Raw genomic sequence first — 27344 nt, 5'->3', positions numbered from 1 at the left:
AATTGCTGTTAGTAGAAATATTCTGTCACAAGCGCAGTTCCAGCTTGAGCTGCATGTTTACAAGGAGCATGTTTCTCCTTTATGCACACATTGTTGGCTGGTCATATAATTATTGCTTTAGATTGGACTATGTTGAAGAAGAAAAAATTAGTTCAGAAGGTTACATTAACTAATCTGTGATTTTGAGAGAATTGCTGTACTGTGAGGCATAGATTGCATTAGATATTGAAATGTTCACATCTCTGTGGACATTTTTGCTTGTTTTGTTATGAAGGATGACAGCGAAGACTTGGAAGCTTTTGCTATCAAAAGATTTATTGATTCTTTTTTGAGCCAAATGTGATTTTTTTGTATTTGAAATTTTTAAAGTAGCTCCAGATTCTCAACAGATTTTTTTTTTTACAAGGAGAGATTTAAAAAAAAACAAACCACCAAAACTCACCTAGTTTTGCGGTCACTCTAAACTAGAAAAAATCCGTGTCCAGCAGTAAGTGAAATTTAGTTATTTACAGCCAGTTGAAGAAGCTTCTAGCTTGCATTTGAGAGAAGTGGGTATATTGACACTCTACTTGAGGATGAAAATTAATGGTCACTTTGTGCCTTATTCCCACTTACTTTCCGAATAAATGTGCAGTGCACCATTTTGGGAAATTCTTTATCTGCTTTGAGTCATGCTTTGTACTGGATACTGTACTTTAGTAAGAATACATATGATTATGTCATTTTTCTGGCATTTACAAAACAGTGGAACAAGACAATAACTTAACTAAATTGAATTCAGATCCAGGTATTGCACATAATAGACCTTCCCCCCAATGTAATGTTATCTCATTATGTTATAATTTGTATACTGTAGTTTCTCAATTTAATTAAAACATTCTTTCAAGATGGCCTAAAAATAAAATTCATGTTTTGTAACTAGGCAGTTTTGTTTGAAATATTAGTTGTCCTGCTGCATTTACTAAGAGAAGTTGTGGATTCTCTATGCTTGGAAATTTTCAAAACCAGGTTAGACAGACACTTGGCTGGGATGGTTTAGTCAAGGATGATGATCATGCCTTGAGCAAGGGACTACTTTCCTATGATTTCCTATGATCCTGTTTCATCTGGAAAAAGACTCTCCTAACCTGCCATCCTTACTAGTTGGTTGAGAACCTTCTGATCTGTACAGCAATTATTTCTTTGTCCTTTGGGATTTTTAATTACTTTATTGGATTTCATGTTTGAATTCTGCCCAAGAAAAGCAGAATTTTGGAACTTGCATATTGTTTTTTGGACATCTGTATTCTGTGAAGGTTAGCAGCTTGGAAACCTGAAAAATTATGCTGTCTTAGTACTTTGTTCCTAAGTTTAAGTAGTCACTCAATCACTGAAGATAAAAATACTCACCTAGTTAACCTTGGAATGGCACATAGTCCATGGTATCAGTATTATTGACTGCAGTTATGCTTGTAGTTAAAAGCTGGTATAACTTGATGAGTTTTGTTCCTTTTTAAAATATTGATGGAAAAAGTTAATGTTAGTAATAAATTTATTAGTAATATTACCAAAATGACATATAGTAACTGTATATTTGAAACTAAAAAAGTCTTATTGGAACAGCCTTGAGTTGCTTCAAATCCTAAGAGAAACGCGTAAGTTACCATTCCAATAGAAATGTCAACTCAGTTCATTTGCATATTCTGTATATGGCATGGCATAAATTTTATGATGTAGACTCTGATATTGCAATCACTTCCACACTTGAGTAGTTCCATTTTGTTGAATTATGGGTTTCAATAACCATGTCTTTTTCACCTTATTTACTGGCTTAGCAATTTTCCCCACAAATATGCTTGCCCATATTTTTTTCCTCATTTCATCTTGTTACCAGATTTCATTGTTTTGTCCTGTGCATAATTATAGAGAATCTATTTTTTTTATATCTTTACCTTTTTCTTTATCTCTTTTTTGTTATAGTTACAGATCTTAAGTAGTTCCTGCTTAATCCACTCTTTCTCAAACAGTCAGGGTATGCTACTTTGTTTGATGATAAAATTATCCCTGTGAAAAACAGGGAGCTCGCTGGTGTGTAAACTGAGTTTGGTGATGTGATTTGTGATGGTGTTTAGTTAACTGAATGGCTTAACTTAATTTTGTATTTATTTTTATTAGTAATTGTCGCAGGGCACCTTGGTGCCCCTGCTCCTAGAGAGGAGAAACCTCCAGGGAGAGAGCGAGCGAGCCCTGGCCTGATATAATGAGCCCAGCTGAGGGTTGCCAGGGTAACGAGTGCAGCTGCGGGTTGCCGGAGCAACTAAGGGGAGCCAGCTGCCTGTAGGGGGCAGGGCCTGGCCCTTATAAAGCCCAGGGCTGAGGCCAGGCTGGCAGTTCCCTGCCAGCAACCGGAAAGGTAGGAGCTCCCTCGGTCAGGATGTGGAAAGAAGTCAGATTGCAAGTATAGCTCGTGAAAGCCCTGGAGGCTCGAGCCATGATACTAAGTTATGGCCATGCGGCTTGTAGTTATGTTATAGCCTAGAGGCTTGTACTTTGAGTTTATGTTTGGCTCTGTTTATTACACCGGAGGCTTGGGTGAGGCTGTAGGGGTCGAAGGAGGCCTCATAGGGACCCCAGAGGGGTGGGGCCCCAGCACCAGTGAGGGTGCAGTCTAGTGCCAAGAGGGCGCAGTATCCTCATAGGTACCCTAGTGGTATGGGGACCTCAGCACCAGTGAAGGTGCAGCTTGTGCACCAATGAAGGTGCAACTGGCGGCGAGGAGCGCAACTAGTGGGTTGTGGGCGGGGAACTGAGACCCTGGGTTGTGTGCAGGGTGCATAGACCCCAGCCCCAGAGAGGGGCACTTTGAGGAGCCCAGTGTGGCCCAGAAGGTCCCAGAGAAGGGGACCAGTGCAAACCCCGAGAGGGGCAATATTGAGGAGCCCGAGAGGGGCAATATTGAGGAGCCCGAGAGGGGCAATATTGGGGAAGCCCAGGACAGGCGCAGTAAGCCCTAGAGAGGGGGCAACATTGTTAGGAGGCCCAGTACGGGCACGGTGAGCCTCGGGAGAATGGCTACTGCCTAGGCTAACTCCGGAGCAGGGGAGAGTGCTGTGGTTGCCCCCAGCGAAAGGGGGTAGCAGCGCGGTGTGCCCTGAGAGAAGGGGAGAGCAGCACAGTGGGCCAGAAAGGCCGAAGGCTCACTATAGAGTCCTAGAGCGGACAAGGGTCCCAGAGTGGGACAATACTTTTAGAGAAGGCCCAGAGGGGGCACTGAGACCCCAGAGTGGGGGATATCTAAGAGAAGGCCTAAAGTCGGCCTCGAGAGCCCCAAGAGAGGGGCAGTATATTAGAGAAAGAGCCCGGAGTGGGCACAGAGAGGAGGAGCCCGGAGGTGGTGCTTCCATAGAGTGTACGGAGCAGGCCTGAGGGAGCAGGCGAGTTGATTGGTGACAAGACAACGTCCAGAAACATCTGCGAGGCTTGGGGCGTGGTGGTAGGAGCCACACATAGCCCATAAGGCTAGGGTGTCTGGGAAGCACCCATTATATCGGGAGACCCCCAGGGGGTCCGGAAGAACCGCGGGGACAGAGGTCCCGAGTAGCCGTGCCCAGGGAAGACACAAGGCAGCCTCCCTATTACATTTTCCAACAAGACATGGCAGGCGAGAATTAGAGGGTGCCCTTGGGCTGGCCTTGACATGGAGCGAGGGACCTCGAGGAGATCACGGCCCTCCTAGAGGACTCCGCCGTGACAGTAATAAAAGTAAAATAGAGTTGGATTACTCTGTTTGCACCTACTATAGCATGATATGGTAGTGCCATAAGTATAGACAAGGGGAAGGTTCTGCTCATTTCAGGCTATTATAAATTACTCTGAATTGATTTAGTCAGTTAAACAATTTAATTTATTAAACCAGTCAAGTTTACTGGAATTTTTATATGTTCTGTGAGCACTGTGAATGCAAACACATTTCAGGTTGTAAAACAAGTAAACAAAACATGACATTTTCTGAAGTTATTACTCAATACATGGGATTTTCGTTTTGTGACTCAGGATTTTATTTTAGATGAAGAAAGTGCCACTGCTGATCTCAGGGTTTTATTCTGACTTGTGTAACTACATTTATTATTGATCTTCGTTTGGGTGTGCTGAAACACATTTTTCATGTTACTAATTTTTGTCTGTAATATATGGTGCAGAAAAGTAATGAAAAAATTATTAGAACTTTAGATTAGAACTTTAATGGTCATATTCCTATCAGTGTGCCATTTTCTATATGGAAAAATCAGTGATTTTGTTAAGCTTTTTTTCTTCTCCCTCAGAAAAAAAAAATCAGTACACATTAAAATAATTTAGAATCAGATTCTTGTGTATATTTGAGGTGTATTTTTACAAATAACCCTTTTCATTTATAGTGAGAGAACTATTTTCCAGTTGTTTAGTTGGGATTGACACCATTTTCACTCTGGACAAATATTTATTTTAGTCCATTTTACTCATTATGTCTTACTATCACAGCTTAGCTCTAACATTAATATTTACTAGCTTTTCATAAATGACTATTACAGGTTAGCCATGTCATTTAAAAAAAATGTTTAACTACTTGAATCTGGAATATTCGAAGTGGTCCAAACAAGTTGAGTTCTCAGATAAAGAATTTAGTGGGAATTGGGTACTTAACTTGGTCTTCTTTGGAAATTCCAGCCTAAAGGGTGAATTTATAGCCAACTAAAAAGAAATTCCAAGTTTAGACTTCTATTCTGAACTTCACTTACTCCATTACATTTAATTATGCGGACAGCAATGTAAGCAGCTGTCTGAGATGCCACTTATTTTCTGCAGAGTTAATATACACGTGGCCCCATCCCTTAAATTGATGAATGTTGTTATCTCCTTCTTTTTTTTTCTTTTTCCTTTTTTCCAAATTTTAAAAATCCAAAGTAAAACTTGAAAAAAACTAACTAGCTCCTTTTGTTATTACATATTAATTAGTTAAGATTTAATTTGTGAGACTCATCATTTATTAGTTTCATTAACTGTGCAATGATTGCAATCAACCCATGGCAATCTGTTCTTTATTACTGTTTTGCTTAACAAACATAGTTGCATTTCTGTCAGTAACAGTGAATATTGCTATAACTGACATTTAGGGGATTTTACTCTTCAACTTCAAGCTACAGACTAGAGAGAGCCTGGTAACAGTTTCATATTTTAGAAACACAAGGGATCACATTTAGATATACTGGAAGGGAGCACATCTCTTTTTTTTTTTTTCCAGTGACCTAAGGAGTTTTAAATATGTCACGCAATGTATTGGCTTTGTGTTTCAGAAAATCACATACAGTGGATTTGTGAATTCTGATTGCTATAACTGTATAGTGAAATACATCTCTAATTCTTTACATTTTAGAAAGTTAAATTATGAATCGCAAAGGCTAAGCACAGATAGTCAAAAAGTCTTATGCAGAATCAATCCAACCTTTGTAGGTTTCTCTAAGCTGTGAAGATTGGAGCAAGAGCAAAGGGAACTCGCGTTCACTGGGGTGGTGGGGGGAGGCAGGGAGGAAGGTCAGTGCCTGTACTGGCCAGGCCAGAAGGCACGGGGGTGCTCTGGGATGTCTCCCAGCATGCTGGACATTGCTGAAGGCAGGTGAGCCCAGCTGAGCAGGGCCATCCCCGATTGGCTGTAAGGGACACGCCCCAACCCCTTGCTGTCACTGCAGACCCTCTTCTGCACACAGCTGTAGCTTTCAGAGCTGGTTGCCATGGCAGCACTGAGGTGGGGCAGGTGCAGAGCTGGTTGCCATGGCAGCACTGAGGTGGGGCAGGTGCAGAGCTGGTTGCCATGGCAGCACTGAGGTGGGGCAGGTGCAGAGCTGGTTGCCATGGCAGCACTGAGGTGGGGCAGGTGCAGAGCTGGTTGCCATGGCAGCACTGAGGTGGGGCAGGTGCAGAGCTGGTTGCCATGGCAGCACTGAGGTGGGGCAGGTGCAGAAGCTAGTTGCTGTGGCAGCACTGAGGTGGGGCAGGTGGGATGGAACCAACCCAGCCCTGGCAACAACCCAGCTCCAGCTCCTGCACAGCGTGGGGGGCCCCCATGGTAAGAACTTTTCCCCCCTTGTCCCTGCAGCCCTACTGGATGATCATCCCCGCCCTGTTCCTGCACTAGACCTGGTCTGTAACTGCAGGGAAGGAAGTAGGGGGGCAACAGAGCCCCCCTTTGGCATGGGATTTTCCCCCAGCAGCCCAGCTTCCCCTCCCCCACCCCCACAGCATAGCTCCATGATCACCTCAGCTTCACCCTCCCCCCACAACAGACTTAGCCTCTCAGCTGTGGGGGCATGTGAGCGGGGAGCAGAACATGGAGGGGCCTGGGGTCTTTTCCCTCCGCAGCCCAGCTTTCTCCCCTGTCGCCCAACTGGGCCATCACCTCAGCCCTATACCATTCCTAGCCTTTCAGCTGTTGGGGGCTGGGGTAGGAAGCTCTGTTCCCCCCCCATGGCTGAGAGGCCATGTCTGACTGGAGGAGTGAGATTGAGGCGGTTGCAGAATTGGGCTGTGAGGAGAGAAGCCCCTGCCATGGGGACCCCTCCTGCACTGTGCAGACCCCAACTGGGGTGGGCAGGGAGATCTGTTCCCCTCCCTGGCCCTCTCCCCACCACAGCTGAGAGGCTGGGTCTGGCAGTAGGTCAGGAGGTGAAAGCAGAGCTCTGCTGGGGGGGGGGGTCCCCATTGCTGGCCCCCCCTCTACACTGTACAGACTCCAGCTTGGGGGGGTTGGGTCTGGGATGGGGGATTCCATGTCCCCTCTTGCTGCCGCATGTCCCCTGCTAGCTGGTTGGGGAGCAGAAGCTTTGCTGCCTCAGCTCTGTGACAGCCATGGGGCAGGTCGGGCCTGGCTGGGCCAGAGCAGAGGAACACTGGCAGAGGCTAGTCCACCCATGGCATAAGGGAGAAGGTTAGCAGAGAGCTGCAGAGCATCCTGGGCTGCTGTTGGACTGCAACCTAGCTTGATTTGGGAGGGGAGCTAGAACAGAAATTCGATAGACTGGTCTAAAATAACCTTATTAAATCAGTTACTACATCCATTGGGGTCTATCTTATACTGGGTTCCGCCATTTTGAAACCAGCCTATGTGAACTGAAGTTCTTTTCTTTTACTGGTTTAGACTGGTAAATGGTTACCAAAATATCACATTATTTATGATCTAATTGAATATATCAGATGGCTGTTCAAACATATATTTTCACAGTATATTTAAAAGTCAACTCAAATGTAATTTCATCAAAGCCTTTATGATACACTAGTATGTATTTCTATGTTCTGCCTGGCATTTCCTAACACAAATATTTTTACTGGCTTCTTTCTTGAGAGAGAATTATATTTTCATGTATGAAGTCTATGCCAGTACACAAAGTATTTTAATTGATCCACTCGTTTTGTAGGAGAGAGAGATGCTGCTAGTTTTGGGGGTTTTTTTAAAGATGGACTTTAGCACTTGATTTTCCACAGTTCTTCATATGTACACATACATCTTAAAGGGTAGCTGTGAAAATCCATAGCTGGTGTGATCAAAGTTTTAAGCATATGGTCTGGTAAGTGGTTCTAAAGTGAGGTTTTGAGTGGCAACTCATGAACACGCTTATCAACACAACTACCATATTTTTTTCACATACAACATGAAACTTTTCTCAAAATTCAGCTGCTGGAAACTGGGGTGCACATAAGCAGGAAATATGATAATAGCAATTTCTGCCTCTGCTGGGGGAAAGCAGAAGTAATGCAGAAATGTTGTATATGGGACTCCCCAGCCGCTGTGGACAGTTTTTTCCTGCCAGTCGCAGGGGTTCCTGCTGGAGAAGCAAGGAAAGATCTTTTTCTTTCTGCCTTTCAAAAACTAGGTGTTTAGCTTTTTGGGGCGCACATTGTACGTGAAAAAATATGGGTCATATTGAATGTGCAGATTGAAGTGACCATACCTTAGCTTGTCATTTCACTTGTTATTCTTGATTTGGGAAAAACAGGTGTTTCCGATGGTTGCTGAATATCTCTTTCTTTCTCCTCCTCCTTCTTCCCTGATTAACCTGAGGCGGCAATTCATTCTGTGTTACTGTAAAGTAGTGTTAGTACTTTGTGTGGCGGTATATGCGTAAAATGTTCTCTAACAACTTGCTGGGTTCAGGAGTATATATTTTTGCCACTAATTAAAAAGTATATATAATATATTTTGATGTACAGTACACTGAAAAAGATATTCCTTTCCCAGAAAATTGTATTTTATTACATGCTCTGGAGGCTTGGAGTCTCTCAGATTTTTTTTTTTTTTTTTTTTTTTTTTTTAGTTTGTCAGGGGAGTAAAGAACAGATGCACCAAAGCAAAAATAGAGTTCAGATGTATGAGCCATCTTAGCATTACTTTGACTTGGTATTAATTTTAAGTCAGGAGTGTCAGACTCACCAGAGGTCCTGGGCAGGATATGGACCATGTGGCTTCTTGTGGGATGGATTCAGCCTGGAGCACAGGGGTGGCTGCTGTGGTGGCAGCAGGTCCAGGAGTGTACAGGGGTCTGGAAGTAGAGGCAGATCTGGCAGTGGGCCTGGGGATGAGGGTCTTCTAGGGACAGGAGTGGGTCTGGAAACAGTGAAAGTGGGCCAGTATTGCCCCCCAACATCTGAATGCCTGTTGTAGCCCAGGAAGCTAGATAGAGAGGCTCCACAGACTGGCTTTATGTTTGACACCTGTGTTTTAAATCCATCACTGATGGAATTTAGTTTTTAAATGGCTTCCAAACAACTACTTTCTCCAAAGGAGAGTTATGATAAAAGTCCTTTGGAAAATTAAGGTAATTCAGTAACTGAAGGGGTAAAACAATTTCAACAATCTAGTTGAGTTTATTCTACTTGAGTTTATTCTACTTTGTCCCAGAAAGTACAAGGTATGGCAATGGGCTTAAATTACAGCAAGGCAGATTTAGCTTGGGAAAAGCTTCTTGATTATAAGAATAGTAAGGCAGTGAAATAAAGGAGTTGCAGAACTTCCTTCTTGGTGGTTCTCAAGAAAGAGTTGAAAGGGCATTTTTCTGGGGTGATTTAGGAACAGCAACTTCTGCCTCTATAGGAGGCTGGACTAGATAACTGTGGCATTGCCTTCCAACTCTGCGATTCTATGATTTAGGTTTTCTGGTCACCTACTGTATTTACTCAAATTCAAGATGAGGTATTCCCTACACTTCCCCCATTCAGAATGAGGGGAAAATAAGCCTCATCTTGGATTCAAGTACTGGCCCAAGGCAGCCAGCTGCTGTGGTTGTGGCTGTGGCCTCAGCCCCAACCCTGGTTCCAAGCCAGGTTTAGGGCCAGAGTTGCAGCTGCTGCCTGCCTCAGGCTGCAGCTAGGACCAGGGCCGAGGCTGGAGCCACTGCTGCTGCCTGGCCAGGGCCCCTAGCGTGTGCTCCATGCTTTATCCAGAGCCAGAGCTGCCACATAGTGTAAATAATGGTATAGGACAGCAGGTGGGAAAAGTGTCCAGGGCAGGAGGCTTTGGAGGGGCAAGCAACGGGAGGCATGTGGCCAGGGGGAGGGCAGGTACCAGGAGGGGAAAATGGTGGGGAAAAGGTAGCAGGGGGCAGATTCTGGGAGTGCAGGCCACCAGGGAATGTAAGATATAGGTGACAGGCCACCTGCCGTCTCCCCCATCCTACGCTTGCCTCACCACTGCCTCACTCCTTCCTGCTTACCGTTACTTCCCGTGCTGCTTATTCCCTGCCTCTGCTTTCCCTGCCTCTGTGGCAAGGGAGATGTATTTAAGATATATCTTAAATGTATGTGCCTCCAATAATTAGATTCTATGCATGAAATATTATAACAAATTTAATTTATTGGGTGAGTAGTCTTAAATTCATAGTTGTTCTGGATTTGGGCAAATACAGTATTAATTTTCATTGGACTCAGGGTAGAGAGATGTACTGCTCCACTGCCAAGTTGCTGTCCTGGTCTGGGGTACAGTTTTCTTCCATGTAGTTTCCACTCTTATAATAAAATCGGCACTTGTGTCTTATTTTTTTCCTTTAACTGTGAGAGGAAACCAGAAAAATAATAAGTTTTTACTTGAGTAGCTGATCTGTATATGTTTCATAGACATTAGGGCTAGAAGGGACCTGGGAAGATCGTTGGGTCCAGCCCCCTGCCCGAAGGGCAGGAAGTTAGCTGGGTCATAGAATCCCAGCAAGATAAGCATCCAATTATTTCTTCAAGGTATTCTATGTAGGTGCTTGAACCACCTCCGATGGGAGGCTATTCCAGACCTCGGGGGCTCGGACAGTAAAGAAATTCTTCCTTAAGTCCAGCCTGAATCGGTCTTGCAGTAGTTTTATAACTATTCGACCTCATCATCCCTTGGGGTGCTCTGGTGAACAAACGTTCCCCCACATACTGGTGGTCACCCCTGATAAACTTATAGGTGGCCATCAGATCACCCCTGAACCTGCGCTTTTCCAGGCTAAAGAGCCCCATAGCTCTCAGCCTGTCGTCGTAAGGTCTGTTTTCCTTACCTCTGATCATGTGCATGGCTCTTCTCTGGACTCTTTCAAGCTTCTCCACATCCTTTTTGAATTGTGGGACCCAAAACTGGATGCAGTACTCCAGGTATATAAGTTCTTCACGGGGGCACAGAAGGGAATTGGTGAGGTTTTATTCACCAAGGCGCCGCCGGGGGTTACAAGAAATAACGGCCACAAGCTAGCAGAGAGCAGATTTAGATTGGACATTAGGAAGAACTTCTTCACAGTTAAAATGGCCAAGGTCTGGAACGGGCTCCCAAGGCAGGTGGTGCTCTCCCCTACCCTGGGGGTCTTCAAGAGGAGGTTAGATAAGCATCTAGCTGGGGTCGTCTGAACCCAGCACTCTTTCCTGCTTATGCAGGGGGTCGGACTTGATGATCTATTGAGGTTCCTTCTGACCCTAGCTTCTATGAATCTATGAGCTGCGGCCTCACCAAGGCCGAGTACAAGGGGAGAACGACGTCCCGGGATGTGCTTGAGAAGCATCTATGGATGCAAGCCAGTGTTTTGGTCGCTTTACTAGCCGCAGCATTGCATTGAAGGCTCATGTTCATCTTGTGGTCAATCCTGACCCCCCAAGTCCCTTTCATCTGTAGTGCTAGCCAGCGTAGCACTGCCAAGCCTATAAGGATGCTGCAGGTTTTTCCTCTCAAGGTGGAGAACCTTGCATTTTTCATTGTTAAACACCATCAGGTTCTCATCTGCCCATTTGCTGAGCCTGTCCAGGTCAGCCTGGATCGCCCTCCTGTCTTCAGGTGTGGATGCTTTGCCCCAAAGTTTGGTGTCATCGGTGAACTTGGCCAGTCCGCTTCTGACTCCAATGTCCACATCATTAATGAAGCTGTTGAACAATATGGGTCCAAGGACAGAGCCTTGGGGGACCCCACTGGTGAGAGGGCACCACGACGATTGACTTCCGTCAATTACTACCCTCTGGGTCTGACCACAGAGCCAATTTCCCAGCCAGCGGATCATGGTGGACCCAAGGCCGCAGTTGGCCAGTTTTGCCAAGAGGTGATCATGGGATACCAGATCGAAGGCTTTTTGAAGTCAAGATATATGACATCAATCTCTTCTCCCTTGTCCAGGTGATAGGTCACCTGGTTGTAAAAGGAAATGAGATTGGTCAAGCAAGACATACCCACAACAAACCCGTGCTGGCTATCTCTCAGGATGTTAGTGTTGGCCAGTCCATTAAGGATGGCCTCTTTAATAAACATTTCTAAGACCTTCCCCGGGATAGAGGTCAGGCTGATGGGCCTATAGTTTGCCGAATCCACTTTCCTCCTTTTCTTGAAGATAGGCACCACATTGGCCTTCTTCCAGTCTTTGGGCACTACACCAGAGCACCAGGAGTTCTCAAAGATCCGTGCCAGAGGCTGGGCTATGATGCTCGCCAGCTCCTTGAGTACCTTGGGGTATAGATTGTCAGGGCCGGCTGACTTGAAGGTATCCAGCCTCTCAAGGTGTTCCTTCAAGAGGTCAGTATTGATGGAAGGCAGGGGATATCCCTCACCTGGACCTCCCCGTCCCGTAATGGGCAGGGCCATCCCATGGGACTGATGAAAGACCAACACAAAGAACCCTTTTAATAGTTTGGCTTTTTCCTGGGCATCAGTTGTCCCATCTGGTTCAGCAGGGGTCCAATGTTGCCCTTGCTTTTCCTCCGGCTCCCCACATATCTGAAAAAGGACTTTTTATTGTCCTTGAAGCTAGTTGGAGTTCAGTTGCAGCCTTGGCTTTCCTGGTTTGCTCCCTGCAGGACCAGACCAGTGCAGAATATTTCTCCTTGGAGGTGAATCCCATCCTCCATCCTTTGTAGGCCTTTCTTTTTAGCCACAGGAGGTCTGCTAGATCCCTGGAGAGCCAGGGGGGCTGCTGTGCCCTCTTGCTTCCTTACCTCCGAGATGGAATAGAATTAGCTTGTGCATTGAGGATCGCTCCCTTGAGGAGCAACCACTCTTCCTGAACTCCCCTCCCCCTGGGGTCGTGGTCCCTTAGGGCCTCACTGGCAAGCCCCCTGTGCTTGTCAAAGTCAGCTTTCCTGAAGTCAAGGACTTCAGTGTTGTTGACTGACTTGCCAGCTTTTCGGCAGATGGTGAAGGTGATCAGCTCGTGGTCGCTGTCACCCAGCTTGGAGACTTGTGTGCAACAATGCATAAACTGTTGCATTGTTGAAGCCGTTTTGTGATCAGCAGATGTAGCATGAATATTTTTTTGGAAAAAAAACTAAAATGCAGGGGTCGTATCCAAAGATTTGCAACAGTTAGGGGCATCAAGTATTCAGCAATAGTTTAAATAATGTTATACTTATTGGGACACAGAAAAAAACAACACTTTACCAATGACAGGCATATTTAGTTAAAACTGTCCTCAGCCCATGCCATTTGATGCTGTAAGAATGTCTGATACCACAAGCTAAGCATTATATGTATGAGGAGGAAGCCTCTTACAATATCCCAGCATGATACAGGAAGTGTTTTGGTAAATCGAGTCAGTAGTTGCACATCAGAATATTCCTAGGGGCACTATTCTGTTGAAAATGCTGTATTTCGGATTGGGGCTAACACTGACATCTTAATCAGTTGTCACTAACAATTGCTTAGTATTTTTGTAAAAGTTAAGGATGTAAGAACTCTTATTTTTGACAAATTCCAGCCTTTGTAGTTACATTTTTTCTTCTCAAAATGCTCAGTGTTTTGATTGAATAAGACTCAAGCTGCTTTTAATTTTGTCATAAACATATATGTCGCTCCATGCTTCATTCCAACCTAAAGATAGTTGCATGTGAGGTAATTCCAGTATATGCATTTGAGAAGTGTTTGGGCTGCTTTTAGCGTAGGTGCCGGTCCTATGAAAAGCTGTTCATTCTTCAGTTGCTTTATGAACTTGCTTGTCAGATCACAAGAATGAAAGAATGTGAAGCAATGCTTTCTGGTGAATTCAGGTTATTTTTAATGGGAAACCTTTTAATGACTCAAAATAATTTGACTGCATTAGACAACAGAAACATTGAGGTGTCAGGGTCTCATTCTGGTCTTCATTTGGAGATTATGGAAGACAAGTGCATAGCTGAGGGAGGGCAAATCAAAGCCATAGGCCTGCCAACTCAGTGCAGTAACTTCTAATGGTAGGATGCCAGTTTTTTAGAAGCTCAATTGTTCCCTTACTTATTTTTCACTTATTTGGGTCATGGTAGATTGAATAAGCCACAATCCTTCTGGAAAAACCAACCTAGCTTGAAAGCAATATAAAAAGCATATAAATTTTACTGAGATTCCAGAAGACCCTTAGGCTGCAGCCAAACAAGCAGGGGCACGTGCTTGCACCAGTACAATTTTTTGCCACTTTGTGCCACAAAGCATACCCTTGCACATGCCCTTTGTAGTGGGATACATTGTCCTGCTGTGGGCAAACTGTCGATGCTCAGCTCCTCCTGGCTTCCAGCTGGGCTCCATATACTATGGGGAAGGGGCTGGCTGGAGCATAGGTTGCATCAGTGCAGGGCTAGTCACCAGACGCCCTGTGCCCTATCCAGCCAAGGAGCAGCATGTGGAGGTGGGAGAGCAGGCAGTGGAGCCCCCACACTGAAGCACATGGACACAGTGCTGAGGCATAGTGTGCCTTGAGAAGGGGGCTCTGCAGTGTGTGGAGTTGGAGCGGGCAGTCCAACCATCTCCACATTTGTTCTGGCACATGTTATTTTTGCATGCTTTGCACTGCTTTTTTTTACCTTTGCTATCACGATTTCCCAGTAGGAAATTCTGCCCCTGCACTGTCAATTAGCAGCACCATGCATTGTTTGATGTGTAACGTGCAGTTTGTGATACCACAAAGGTTTGTGGCACCACAAACTGCACATGCCTGCATGTGTGGACACAGATTTGGAGTCCAGTCAAAGATTCCAGCCTCTGAATACTCTTGTAGGAGTGAAAGAATCTGAAGTTTCATTTTTCTTTAAAAGTAAGTTTCTAGACTTTATAGTTGCAGTCAAATAAAACCGCTAAGATGCATTATTTTTTTTTAAAAAAAATTTTACTGTAGACTTCAGATATATAGCATATATAATCTATCAATAGAAATACATAATTTCCATGTATGGATGCAAATTGCTGAGAACTTTATAATTATTGTCTCAAAATAAATGCATTCAGTTTCAGCAGAACTAAACATCTGTGTGTCTTCTTTGCTGAGAACCTCCTGATCAGTTAAAATGAGAAATATTAGTATTTTTGGTACATATTGACTTGCATAGAATTTTTGGAAGCAATTTTGATTTTTACTTTTGCACAAATTTGTAAGAACTCTCAAAGTGTAAGTTTATGAAATAACTGATTTCTTTTGTGTTCTTACCATATGCTGCTCATTTTAATAGGTTGTTTAGTACATTTCTTTCCCCTGTCCATTTTTGACTGTGCCAGACCAAACTTAATATTTAGTTCCTCCCCACCTAAACAAAATTCCTTGAAAGGTTGATATATATGATATACCAGGTGTAACGTTAGCCCAGTAAGTTACATCCAGACAAGCGTGGCCATGCAGTACTTGGGTATGTGGCGCCACACGTTGCACAGTCAGGCGTTTCCTGCACTGCTGCCTTGCAGCATGGTGGCAGGTGGGGGAGGGAACGGAGTTAACTCTGGGAGATCTCAGGGTAAAAAAACCTGTGTGGGGAAAAAAAAGTAGGATAGCATATTTGGCTGCAGTACATGCTGTTGAAGCAGGAGCCTGGCCCACTGGAGCCATGCTACACCTGTTAGCCAGGCTCCAAGCTGCAGGAGCACCACAGCTGCAGCTTCCCCAGCCCCCAGGATCCCAGGTAAGGGTGCTGAGGCCAGCCTCCCCTACCCTACCCAGGGTCTAACCTGCCATGCGCCAGAGAGTGTGTGGCATGGGCATTCCCTGGGGACACGTAGCGGCAGCTACTGGATGTGGCCATTGGGATTGAACCCTTGGAAGATGCCAGCTCTTAGCTTTCGCTCAGTTTTGTAGCATGCGCCACTTCACTCTTTTTTTTTCTCAGCTTTTTTTTTGTTGTTGAAAACCTGGTAGCAGATTTTGACCCCACAATTCAAATTTGCAGCACAGAGCATGTTTTAACATTCTGACCGTATCATTTGTGGTGCTGCAAAGAGGTTTGCAGTGCCACAAAACACACGTATCTGCATTTCTGGACACGGCCTATGGGTTTATCTTGTGAATTCTTTTTAGGTGTTTGTATACCTTATGGTGTTAATATTGCGCTGCAGCCCTAAAAGGCTCTCACAGCACCCCTAAAGTTGAGTACCACTCCCAAAGTTGCCACTCAGCCCTGCCTTCTACTTTGCTGTTCTTTGTAAAATTTGCAGAGGTAGTGAATTACCAGAGTTTTATTTTTGTTGTTTATTTTTGTAAGTAAGGTGTTCTGATTTAGCACTTCAGCTTTCCTTTGCTTTATTTTCAATGCTGTCTGTTGTAATGTGGAATAAACTGGCAACGTAGATATTTACTAAGGAGACAATTTACCTTAGCTATAGAAAACTATATGTGTTTTTGTTGTAAAAAGATATAGCAAGGCAAGAATAAAATATTTGAAAATATTTTGACTTGTAATTGATCCGTTGTGACTTTTTCTAGTAATTTATTTACGCATCCATATCCGTCTAAAAGCATTGTTCCCATTTTGTTATTCTCAGAAAAAAGAAAGTTTAAACGTTAAAATCTGTTGCTGTTAACATATATTTAGAAAGGGTTGTATTTGGAAATATTGCTGTAAAGATTTACATTTTTCTTTATCTGTTTTGGCCTTATTCTGTAAATAGATGTGCAAAGATATAATCTTAAAGTATATAATTCAGATTATTTGTTATGCAAGATTTCAGAAGGACTTTGGAAGTCTTAATTATATAAAGAAGGTCTTTCTTCTATTTTCCTCTAATAACCACTTCCTGAAATAGACTAAAATTGTACAATACATTATTAAGTTAGGCAGTTTCATAAGAGCAACAGAACTGTGTTCGAGGAAGGCAGGCAATTTTCAAGCTTAACTGCAGTCTCAGTCCGTAAGTTAAAATTCATCAGAGCAATATAAACTATTTGAAGTGTAATTTACTGTTTGTATTCTTGTTAAGATTGTTTTCTGTTTGTACAATGAGAAAAGATTTATTGTAATTTATTGTGGATACATTACACTTTAAATATCCAGTGTTTCTTGTATGCAGGTTTGTTAGATGACAATTAGGTTCTGGATGAACTTTCATAAAGCCCTTGACATTAGTTTAAGTCTGTTAAACTTGACATTAGTTAACTCTATTCCCATGCCTATTCTGAGGTGAATAGGGCATACGTCAGAGGATGGAGATACAACAATATTGAGTACTTTGGAAAATCTCACCCTTTTTTGTACTTTGAACTTTGTTAAAAAAAATCCCATGGATCCATGCTGAAAAGAATAATACTTCCCATATGCTGTTTTGAACAAAGTATGAATTGCTTATCAGATGAACTCAGTGCTAACATCTAATATAGATCTTGACTTAGAAGGTTTTGTTTTAAAAGATGTATAAAAGTCTTTGTGTTCTTAAATAACAAATAACAATTTTTATATAAGCAATTGTAAATGTTTTTTGAAGGTTAAGTCATAGGAAAAAAAAGGCTTTCTAAGGTGGAATATTAGCAGTCTGATCACTATTTCCTTTTGAAGAGTTTATTTTAATAAATACATGTTTACCGATTAATTTGTCTCACAAACTGTATTTTGGTATCTGAATACATGGAAACTTGGAAATAGAAGGAACTTCTTTGGGTCACTGAGTCTGGGCTTCTAGGCTGCTTGCAGACATGGGGGGAGACGATGGCACTTTAATTGAAACTCAGCGTGCTCCTAAGTTGAGCCGAGTATGTGCCCAGAAGAGGCATCATGTTAGTTGCACCTGGCTTGCCCAATATCTGTAGAGGTTGGACACTTTAGTGGGGCTTTTCTTGGCACTTTTAGCTAATACCTGATTGAATCAGCTATTAACTAAAAGTGCCAAAAAGCTCCACTGAAGCGCCTGCTCTATATAAATGCTGCAGAGCCGGGTCAAAGTAATGCGCTGCTGCTTCTGGAAGAGTGCTTTTTTTTTTTTTTCTCCCATGTCTGTCAGCACCCTGTGCGTCACAGGCAAGTATGTCATAGAGGCTGCTTATAGATGTAAAAAAAAAATGGCACTTTAAGCTTAGCATGAGTGCAGAGGAGGCATCCATGTTAGTTTGACCCAGCTTGCCCCACATCTGTATAGACTGGACGCTTCAGTGTGGCTTTTTGGCACTTTTATTTAATAGCTGATTGAATTAGCTTTAGATTAAAGCGCCAAAAAGCGCTTTTATCTAAAGCTTTAGATAAAAGGGCTGAAGCAGATGATCTGTACAGAACCTGGGGAGCCAGGTCAAATTAACATGCTTCCTCTTTCTGTAAAGCACCAGCTTTTGGGGTTTTTTTTCACATTGGTCATTGCCTAGAATCCCTTTAATTAGGATACAGAGCAAATTTCATTAGCATACATCTTTTTTTCCCCTCTTTTTGTGTTTTCTGCATATTCATTGCTCTTAAAACATTTCTTGATCTTCATTGCCTTGGCATGCCTTTGCCCTTCCACAACCAGAAATGACCAAGCCTTCACTTCTTCGAGTGTTTTCTCTAGCCTGGCATAATCATCCATTATCTATTCCAGTGGGAATCTGGCAGTGTCATTAATCTTGACATTATTCTCCATTATTTTCAGGGCTCATTTCAGCCTCATGTCCACATCGTGTATGCTTTCTATTGCAAGACAGCCCTCTCCCTTTCTGTTAGTTTTTCTTACCCAGGAATTACCAATGACTTTTGGGTCCTTCCTTTCTTTCCTTCTGTATACACATCATCTGATTTTCTTTTCTCTCTTCCCAGCTGCTATATATCATCCCAGTTTTCTTCTGCCTCTGGTCCCTAGCTGTCCCTCTCATCTTCTTTATCTTTGTTCTCCTTTTTTCTAGATCCATCTTCTGTTTCTGCCTCTTCTTCATCCTCATTTTCCAGGGAGGCAAACCTTTCCCTGATAGGTTCTTGCATTTTTCTTGTATTGATTTCTTTCTTGAAGCAAGGTAACATGCAGCCTTGTTTTTGGACCTGTATCGTAGTTTTTGCATGTGGTTTTTTTTTTTTTTTTTTTTACTTTATACATCAATATATTTAACACTAAGTAGAAATATTGAAATATAATGTCAATTTCTTCCCCAAGAGGGAATCCTCAGTAACTACTTCTGTTGATTTGAATATTTTCTGAATTTAACCATTAAGAGCTAGTGCCACCACTGTATATATTTTAGTATTGTAGTAATATTATTCCCACTGATGCTATCTCTTCATTTGGAAATGGCAGGAACTGTTTTCTGGTGCGCAAGTTATGGGAATAGCTTTTTTGAAACTACTGGTATATTATCACCAGTAGTATGGGAGACTTCATTTTTCTTTTTGAACTTAAGAGCACCCTTGTTCTCCTCTTGACATCTTCATAATTTCTGAGCTCAAACCTGTTGACTTCCATTTTTAATGTTGATACAACAAGTTGTTTTAGTCTATGATTTTCTAGCCTGAGCTATATATTGTTTCAGGTACATTTAAGTTCTTTCCAGAACTTCTTTGAGCTCCTACATCAGTTGATATCCATCAAATATATTTTTATGGGCTGCGATATTTTGTGTGAATTTTAAGTTATGCACTTTCACACAGTCAGGCAATAAAAATGTTTGAATAAATAACAGTTTCTTATACATTTTTTTCATTACCAACATAGGTCATGTATTTTTTAATTTATATTTATATTGCACCTTTCCCAACAAATGCTTAATTGAACATTTATGTATTTCCTGTCATTACATAGTATGAAGAATGCAATTTAGAAACAATACAAAGCAGCTACTGCTGCTATAATAAGGTAATTTGTTGTAGTTTTCACTAGATGCAGGAAGTAATGTCTGTAATGATAAATGTAGTGGATGCTCATTAACAGCAACTATCCTCATCTAAATATCTTTGTTGGATAAATAGATGAAAGGCCAAAATAAGAGAGAGATCTGTGTCTAGGAAATCTAAGGGCTTGTCTTCCCAGAAAAATTTGGATTAAGATGGAATGTGAATGTAAAGCAGAACACCTATGAATGGTTTAAGCTAATTTTGAATAAAACTCGCTCTTTACAGGATGAAAATTTAACATGGGGAGTTAAACTGGGGGCTGGACTCAATGATCTTCTGAGGTCCCTTCCAGCCCTAACATCTGTGAAATCTATGAAAGCAGGAAAAATGGTTTCAAATAACTCCCCATTAAGGGAAATTTAAAATTGCCTACTTCAACATGATTCTAAAACTTGAATCATTTTGGGAGATTTAGATGATTTGTGCCTCTCAGGATATTAATCCAAGATTATTATTTCAGTTGTTCCATCTTGAAATGTAGAAGATCAATATAAGCTTACCATGGTCTGTGTTTGTTTTGAGAAAGATGGGACATGTGTGACATTGATTCTAAATGTTAGAGAGTTAGAATTAGTATCACCTTGCTATCAAAATACAAAAAATACGTTACTGAATCTGATTGAAACTCAGAAAAGAATTACCCTCAAGTTAATTGCTAAAGAGTGAATGCACTCCCTTTCCCCCACCACGTATTTATGGACCAGTTCTAAGAAGCAAATCCCTGAGGTGCAGTGCAATTTTGTTTGATCTTTAATTACAAAAACAGCACTGCAAGGCAAACAGCTATTGCTGGCCTCTTGAGTGATTGGTTAAAAGAAATTGTACTGACATCAAAGCTGCCCTAATCATATATTTGATAAATTTAGATTTTCACAAACATAGCTCTACACAGTCTGTTGAAAACTGGTTTTAATAGAAAGGTTTTCTGGTAGAATGCCTTCACATATTAAATCAGAAAAAGAGAATTCTACATTTTTACGTATCAGTGTATATTTTCCATATGTACTGATGCAGAGGCATTTGTCTGTCCTCATTACATGGTGATGCCATATACCTTAAAATGTTGTTAAATGCACAACTTTATCAGTATTGTATGATTAAGACTGAACATACATTTTGTTTCAGGGTGGGCTTAGATATCTGTTTTAAACATAGCTAAGATATTGCAGTAATTAAATGTTATTAGCAACGTTAGCTGTACCTGGAAGGAAAGCTCAGTGAATTTGCAGTGGAAACATGTTTTGGGATGGGTGCTAGGGAAATCCTCCCACACAAATATAGCAATGGTTTTGTAGTTTTGAGTTCTGCAGGAATGTAGAAAAATAATTTAGAAAGAGATATGGAGTTCTAACGTTGAAAAGTTAGTTTTACAGAAAATATTTAAACTGTCAGGCAAGATATTAAGTCTCCATTCATGACACATGGCCATTTTTTTTCAAACACTCCCTAAAAAAAAAAAAGAAAAATGGCTACAAGATAATAAATATTAGTATAGCTTTCCAAAAAAATGCAATTATTTTTCTGCAAGATCTTGTAACTATAAGTTTCAACTCTTGAGCTGGATCCAGATGTGCAGGGACATGTGGTTTGTGGTGCTGCAAACCTCTTTGTGGTGCCACAAATCACACATGTTGCATGTTAAACCAGGCACCGCGCTGCAAACTTGCAGCACTAGTGGTAGCAGAAAAAACCCCCTGGGAAAAAAAAGCAGCACAAAGCACACCAAGGTGCCATGTGTCAGGACAAATGCAGAGATGGCACCCTTCTCTGTGCCCCAGCTGCCCGCCCCCATGAGCCTCAGTGCGGGGGGGCTCTGCAGCATATCCTTCACACTGAGGCATGTCGAGGCAGGGGAGCAGCCAGCCCAAGGCAGCCTGCTCCCCTGTCTTGAGGCACACTGCATCCCAGCCAGCTGGGGAGTGGCTGGCTAGGGCACAGAGTGCCTTTGAGTGTGGGCTTCACAGCATGCTGATATGAGCAAGCAGGCAGCTCAAGGCTGCCTGCTCCCTTGTCTTTGTGTGCCTCTCTCTGACTGGCTGCCTTGGCTGACTGCTGCCTGCCAGCTACTAATGTGTGTGCTTTTGCCTTGTCTGCTCTTGCATGCTGCCTGCCAATGTGTCCTGCTGCAAACCACATGACCAGGGGTATGCATTGCAGCACAAAACAGCAGCACAGATTTGTGCCACTAGTATTTATGCTGCTGCAAACACATGCCCTTGCTCGTGTGGACGCAGCCTTGATTATTTTCACTTAAGTCTATACAAAGCGCTAGTGGAACTGGCTAAGTACAGTTGCTGGTACCATTTTTTTTCTTTAAGAGTAAACTTTGTTTAGTGGTTAGTATATATTAAGGTAATCTTGTTGGGGACTACACCAGTAATTACAGCTAGAATAATTGTTCTGAAAACCAAGTCAAACTACTTTTGCTTTTCTTCTCTGCCTGCTTTTAATTTGTCTTTCTTCAGATTCTTCTTAAGATATATTACTATGAAACCATCCACACCTTAATCCTTTTAAGAAAGACTATCCCCCCAATCACTGTTATACATCTTAGTATTTAGACTGCGTTGGACAAGACTATTGGACAGATGCTCTGGACCATACTTATTTGTTTATCTGTAAGTTAGATATGGCTAGTGATGATATTTCTCAGTGTATGGTGGCAAGTGGGAATGTTCTGGGATGGTCTGAGGACAAGAGACTGAGGAAGTGCAGTAAAATACAGAGCTATATGCACTGTTTTGTCTTTTCCCGTACATCAGGGGTGCTCAATCTCTGGCCTGTGTGCTAGATCCAGCCTGCAACCCCATGTCATTTGACTCGCAAGGCTTCCCAGAGGTCTGGAAATTTGGCAGCACAAGAGTGGTGTCACTGCTTCCCTACTGCCAAATCTCTGAACCCATGGAGAGACCAGGTACCTGCATGCTGAATCTGGTGCCCGATCCCAGAGTGTGGTGGGGGATGACAAGCCAGGCCCCCAGAACTCAATCCTGGCAGGCAGGGGGCAGGAGGGGGTGGCACCAGGCCCTGGGACCCAATCCTGATGTGCAGGAATGAGAGGAGGTCTTGTGCGGGGACCCTGGAACCCAGTTGTGGAAGGAGGGGGCAGTGCTGGGCCCCAGGGCCCAAATCTCAGTGTGCAGTGGGTGGGAAGGAGTGGTGTCAGGCCAGGTCCCCAACACCCAGTCCTAGTGCACAGGACAGGAGGAAGTAGCATCAAGGACCCAGTCCTGGCACATGGGGCAGGGAAGAGGCGGCATCAGACCCCAAGACCAGATCTGTCCCTTTGGGCCAAAAAGTTGAGCTCCACTGCCTTAGATTATGAACTCCTAGGAATCCTTCTCTTAATTTGTGTCATAATCTGTGGGCGTGTCTACATGTGTCCCTATGGCACTGTTGTTACTGCACCATCATTACTTACTTCCTTTTGGAAGTAAGTAAATGATGGCTCGGTAACAGCCTGTAGCATGCTGTGCATACTGTGCGTAGTTATTTTTAGCTGCTGTGTCACCATAGCAACACATTATAATGAGGGAGCGCATTGCTACGGCGGCATAGCTGCGGCATCGTAGTTTGTAGCCACTGACACTATGTTGCCATAGCATATTGCTACCGCTATGTAGTGTCACATGTAGGTGCACCCTGTACATCTCAGGTCCTTAACATCTTGATATCCAAGCATCACGTTCTGTAGTGTCAGAAGTTCAGTAAATAATAGCTATGTGAAGCACATAAGGGGCTGGGGGACAAATTGTTCCCCTCTATCTAGGCAGTGGAACATTGGGTACATACATAGTCCTAGGATTCAGAAAAGGAGGGTGTGACAGATGCAAGAACCTTTGCAGCTCAGGCCATGGGAGGAATGGGGACAAGGCACCAACAGAGCCATTGAGCTGCTGAGGGCAGGCTGGGAAGGGAGCAAATGTGGGAAGGGGGACCCTTCCAATATTGTTGCTGTCCCAGACATTCCTGGCTTGCTTCAGCCAGAGGCTGAAGGGAACCACTGCCTGGCCAGGCACTGTAGTGACAGTGGTAATGGGGGTCCTCACTTCCTGCCCCTGCTCTCTGACCACCCACGCCAGGTGTCTGCTGCCAGTCTAGGAACAAATGTTGGAAGAGGAGCCTTCCCACTGCCACTTGTGTCCCCAGCCAACAGCAGCAGCTGCACAGCCACTCCTCCCACTCCCAGGTCACCCAGGGACAGAGGCAGTGGGTGGGCACGTCCTCTGCTTCTCATGCCTGCTATGGGTACATTCCCCCTTCCCCCAACAGTATTACCCTGTACAGGGTGATGGACTCAGCCAGGGACAGTGGTGATGGGTGGGTCTCCTCTTCTGCTCCCCCAGATGTGCTCTGCCAGTGGTGGGGGGGGTCATGGGCAGAGAAATCACTGTGCTACACCGTGGAAGGGGAGTGTGATCATATCACTGCACCCTCCAGGGTCTTTCCCTAATTGATATTTACAGAGTCTGACACTAAAAAAAAATATATATTGTTTTATATTTTTAAACTTTTTGTTAAGCATTGTTCTCATACATACACACGCTTTGTAAAAAATAAATTTCTAAAACCCAAAACTTAAAAACACAATCATTAACCAGTTGTTAATAGGTTAGTTTTTTCAAGAACATTAAATTTATCACCTAATGCCTTTGATTTTTTTTTTCTTAATTCTTTATTTGAACTTTGAACATAAAAATTGTTAAGCATCAAAACAAATCATATTGACAGTTTTTTTTTCTTTCTTTTTTTTTTTCCTTGGCCCACCAGGACGGTACAAAGCAAAAGAGAGAACGAAAGAAGACCGTGTCATTTAGCAGCATGCCAACAGAGAAGAAGATCAGCAGTGCAAATGACTGCATTAATGCAATGCTTGAAGGCTCTGAGCTCAAAAAGATTCGGTCCAACTCTAGAGTGTACCACCGGTATTTCTTTTTAGAAGCAGATATGCAGTTCCTACGCTGGGAACCTTCAAAGAAGGATTCTGAAAAAGCGAAGATTGATATTAAATCAATCAAAGAAGTAAGAACAGGAAAAAATACAGATATATTTCGCAGCAATGGCATTTATGATCAGATATCAGAAGACTCTGCATTTTCTATCATTTATGGAGAGAACTATGAGTCACTAGATCTTGTTGCTAACTCAGCAGATGTTGCAAACATTTGGGTTACTGGGTTAAGGTACCTGATTTCTTACGGAAAACATTCTCTAGATATGATAGAAAGTAGCCAGGATAATATGCGGACTTCATGGGTTTCACAAATGTTCAGTGAAACTGATGTGGATAATTTGGGACATATACCACTTTGTAAAGCTGTACAGTTTATTAAAAATTCAAATCCTGGTTTAAAAACAAATAAAATAGAGTTAAAGTTCAAAGAATTACATAGATCCAGGGACAAAACTGGTACTGAAGTCACAAAGGAAGAATTTATTGAAGTTTTCCATGAGCTTTGTACCCGACCAGAGATCTACTTCTTGTTGGTTCAGTTTTCAAGCAATAAAGAATTCCTGGATACCAAGGACCTTATGATGTTTTTAGAAGCAGAACAGGGTATGGCACATGTCACAGAAGAAATAAGCCTTGAAATTATTCACAAGTATGAACCATCAAAAGAGGGCAAGGAAAAGGGTTGGCTTTCTATAGATGGTTTTACTAATTACCTTACTTCACCAGACTGTCATATATTTGATCCAGAGCATAAAAAGGTGTGTCAAGATATGAAACAGCCTTTATCGCATTATTTCATAAATTCATCTCACAACACATACTTGATAGAAGATCAGTTCCGTGGGCCTTCTGATATCACCGGATATATTCGTGCTCTTAAAATGGGTTGTCGAAGTGTTGAACTGGATGTATGGGATGGTCCAGATAATGAGCCTGTAATTTACACTGGACATTCAATGACATCACAGATAGTCTTCCGTAGCGTAATTGACATTATTAACAAGTATGCATTTTCTGCTTCAGAATACCCTGTTATTTTATGTTTAGAAAATCATTGTTCTGTTAAGCAGCAGAAAGTGATGGTTCAACACACGAAGAAAATTCTGGGGGATAAGCTACACACACAGTCTCCAAACATAGAAGAGTCTTACCTTCCTTCACCTGAGTCACTTAAAGGGAAAATACTAATTAAAGCAAAGAAGCTTTCCTCTAATTGCTCAGGGCTGGAGGGGGATGTTACAGATGAAGATGAGGGAGCAGAAATGTCACAGAGAGTAGGGAAAGAGGGTGTAGAACAACAGAACATTGTGGCAGGGAAACGATTTCAGCTTTGCAAAGAGCTTTCTGAATTGGTAAGCATATGTAAATCAGTTCAATTCAAAGACTTTCAAGTTTCCTTTCAGCTCCAGAAATATTGGGAAGTGTGCTCATTTAATGAAGTACTTGCTAGCAGATATGCCAATGAAAACCCAGGGGACTTTGTGAATTACAACAAACGTTTTCTTGCTAGGGTTTTTCCCAGCCCAATGAGGATTGACTCTAGTAATATGAATCCCCAGGATTTTTGGAAATGTGGTTGTCAAATAGTAGCAATGAATTTTCAGACGCCTGGTTTAATGATGGACCTCAACATTGGTTGGTTTCGACAAAATGGGAATTGTGGCTATGTCCTTCGTCCTGCCATCATGCGAGAGGAAGTATCTTTCTTCAGTGCAAATACAAAAGACACTGTGCCTGGAGTTTCACCTCAGCTGCTTCATATTAAAATTATTAGTGGACAAAACTTTCCTAAACCCAAAGGGTCAGGTGCCAAAGGAGATGTTGTGGATCCTTATGTTTATGTTGAAATTCACGGAATCCCTGCAGACTGTGCGGAACAAAGGACAAAAACTGTGCATCAGAATGGAGATAATCCAATCTTTGATGAAAGTTTTGAATTTCAAATTAATCTCCCAGAACTAGCCATGTTGCGTTTTGTAGTACTAGATGATGATTTTATTGGGGATGAATTTATTGGGCAGTACACTATTCCCTTTGAGTGTTTACAGACAGGGTATCGTCATGTTCCTCTGCAGTCTTTAACTGGAGAAATGTTATCACATTCTTTCTTATTTGTTCATGTGGCCATTACTAATCGAAGGGGTGGAGGGAAACCTCATAAACGGGGCCTGTCAGTGAGGAAGGGAAAGAAATCAAGGGAATATGCCTCTATGAGAACATTATGGATTAAAACGATAGATGAAGTGTTCAAGAATGCTCTCCAACCTATACGGGATGCTACAGATCTGAGAGAAAATATGCAGGTACAGTTTTTTTTTACAATGAAACGGTCGGTATTGATTTTTTTTTTTTTTTTTTTTTTTTTTTTTTTACTTTTTTGTATTATGATATTTATGCAGCATGTGTTTTATACAGAGTTGTATAAATGCTTCTTATAATAGTGATTATTATTGAGATTTATCATTTGTCAGTTTCAAAACCTCTGTTGGAGCAACAGTTGAAAGATGCTGTCTAACTCCTGGTATGTAAACATATTTTTTTCACACTAAAAATATCTGCTCTAATACCATAATTCATGTCTGTTTCCTGAATGAATGGTGTGGAAAAAGTAAGGAGGGAAATTTGCTTTTTGATATCTCTCACCATTCTAGAACTAGGGGACTTGCAATAAGGTTATTAGGAGGGGAGTTTAAAATAAAGTTTGTTTTGTTTTCATACAGTGTGTAGTTAACTTGTAGGACTCATTGCCACAAACTGTTTTAGAGGCTGGTTCAAAAGAGGATCAGACAAATTCATACAGCACTGATTTGTCAGTAGGTATTAAACATGATAAGGTTTAGCCTCCAAATTAGGACTTCCTAGTCTTCTGAATAGTCTAGAT

General features: G+C 42.4%; 1 protein-coding gene across 3 annotated transcripts in view; it reads left to right on the top strand.

The window, feature by feature from the left end:
* The window catches only part of PLCL2 (phospholipase C like 2), a 193920-nt gene that overhangs the window by 80909 nt on the left and 85667 nt on the right, over window positions 1–27344 (top strand). For all 3 annotated transcript variants that reach the window (XM_019497972.2, XM_059728872.1, XM_019497973.2), the window contains one exon: window positions 24280–26766. In XM_019497972.2, coding sequence (XP_019353517.2) covers window positions 24280–26766 — 2487 coding nt within the window. The remainder of the gene's footprint in view (window positions 1–24279; window positions 26767–27344) is intronic.

Source organism: Alligator mississippiensis, chromosome 5 (genome assembly GCF_030867095.1).
Source record: "Alligator mississippiensis isolate rAllMis1 chromosome 5, rAllMis1, whole genome shotgun sequence".
In the NCBI taxonomy this organism is placed as follows: domain Eukaryota; kingdom Metazoa; phylum Chordata; order Crocodylia; family Alligatoridae; genus Alligator; species Alligator mississippiensis.
Note: the sequence above shows the minus strand (reverse complement) of the source record. Positions and strands in the feature narration are given on the sequence as shown.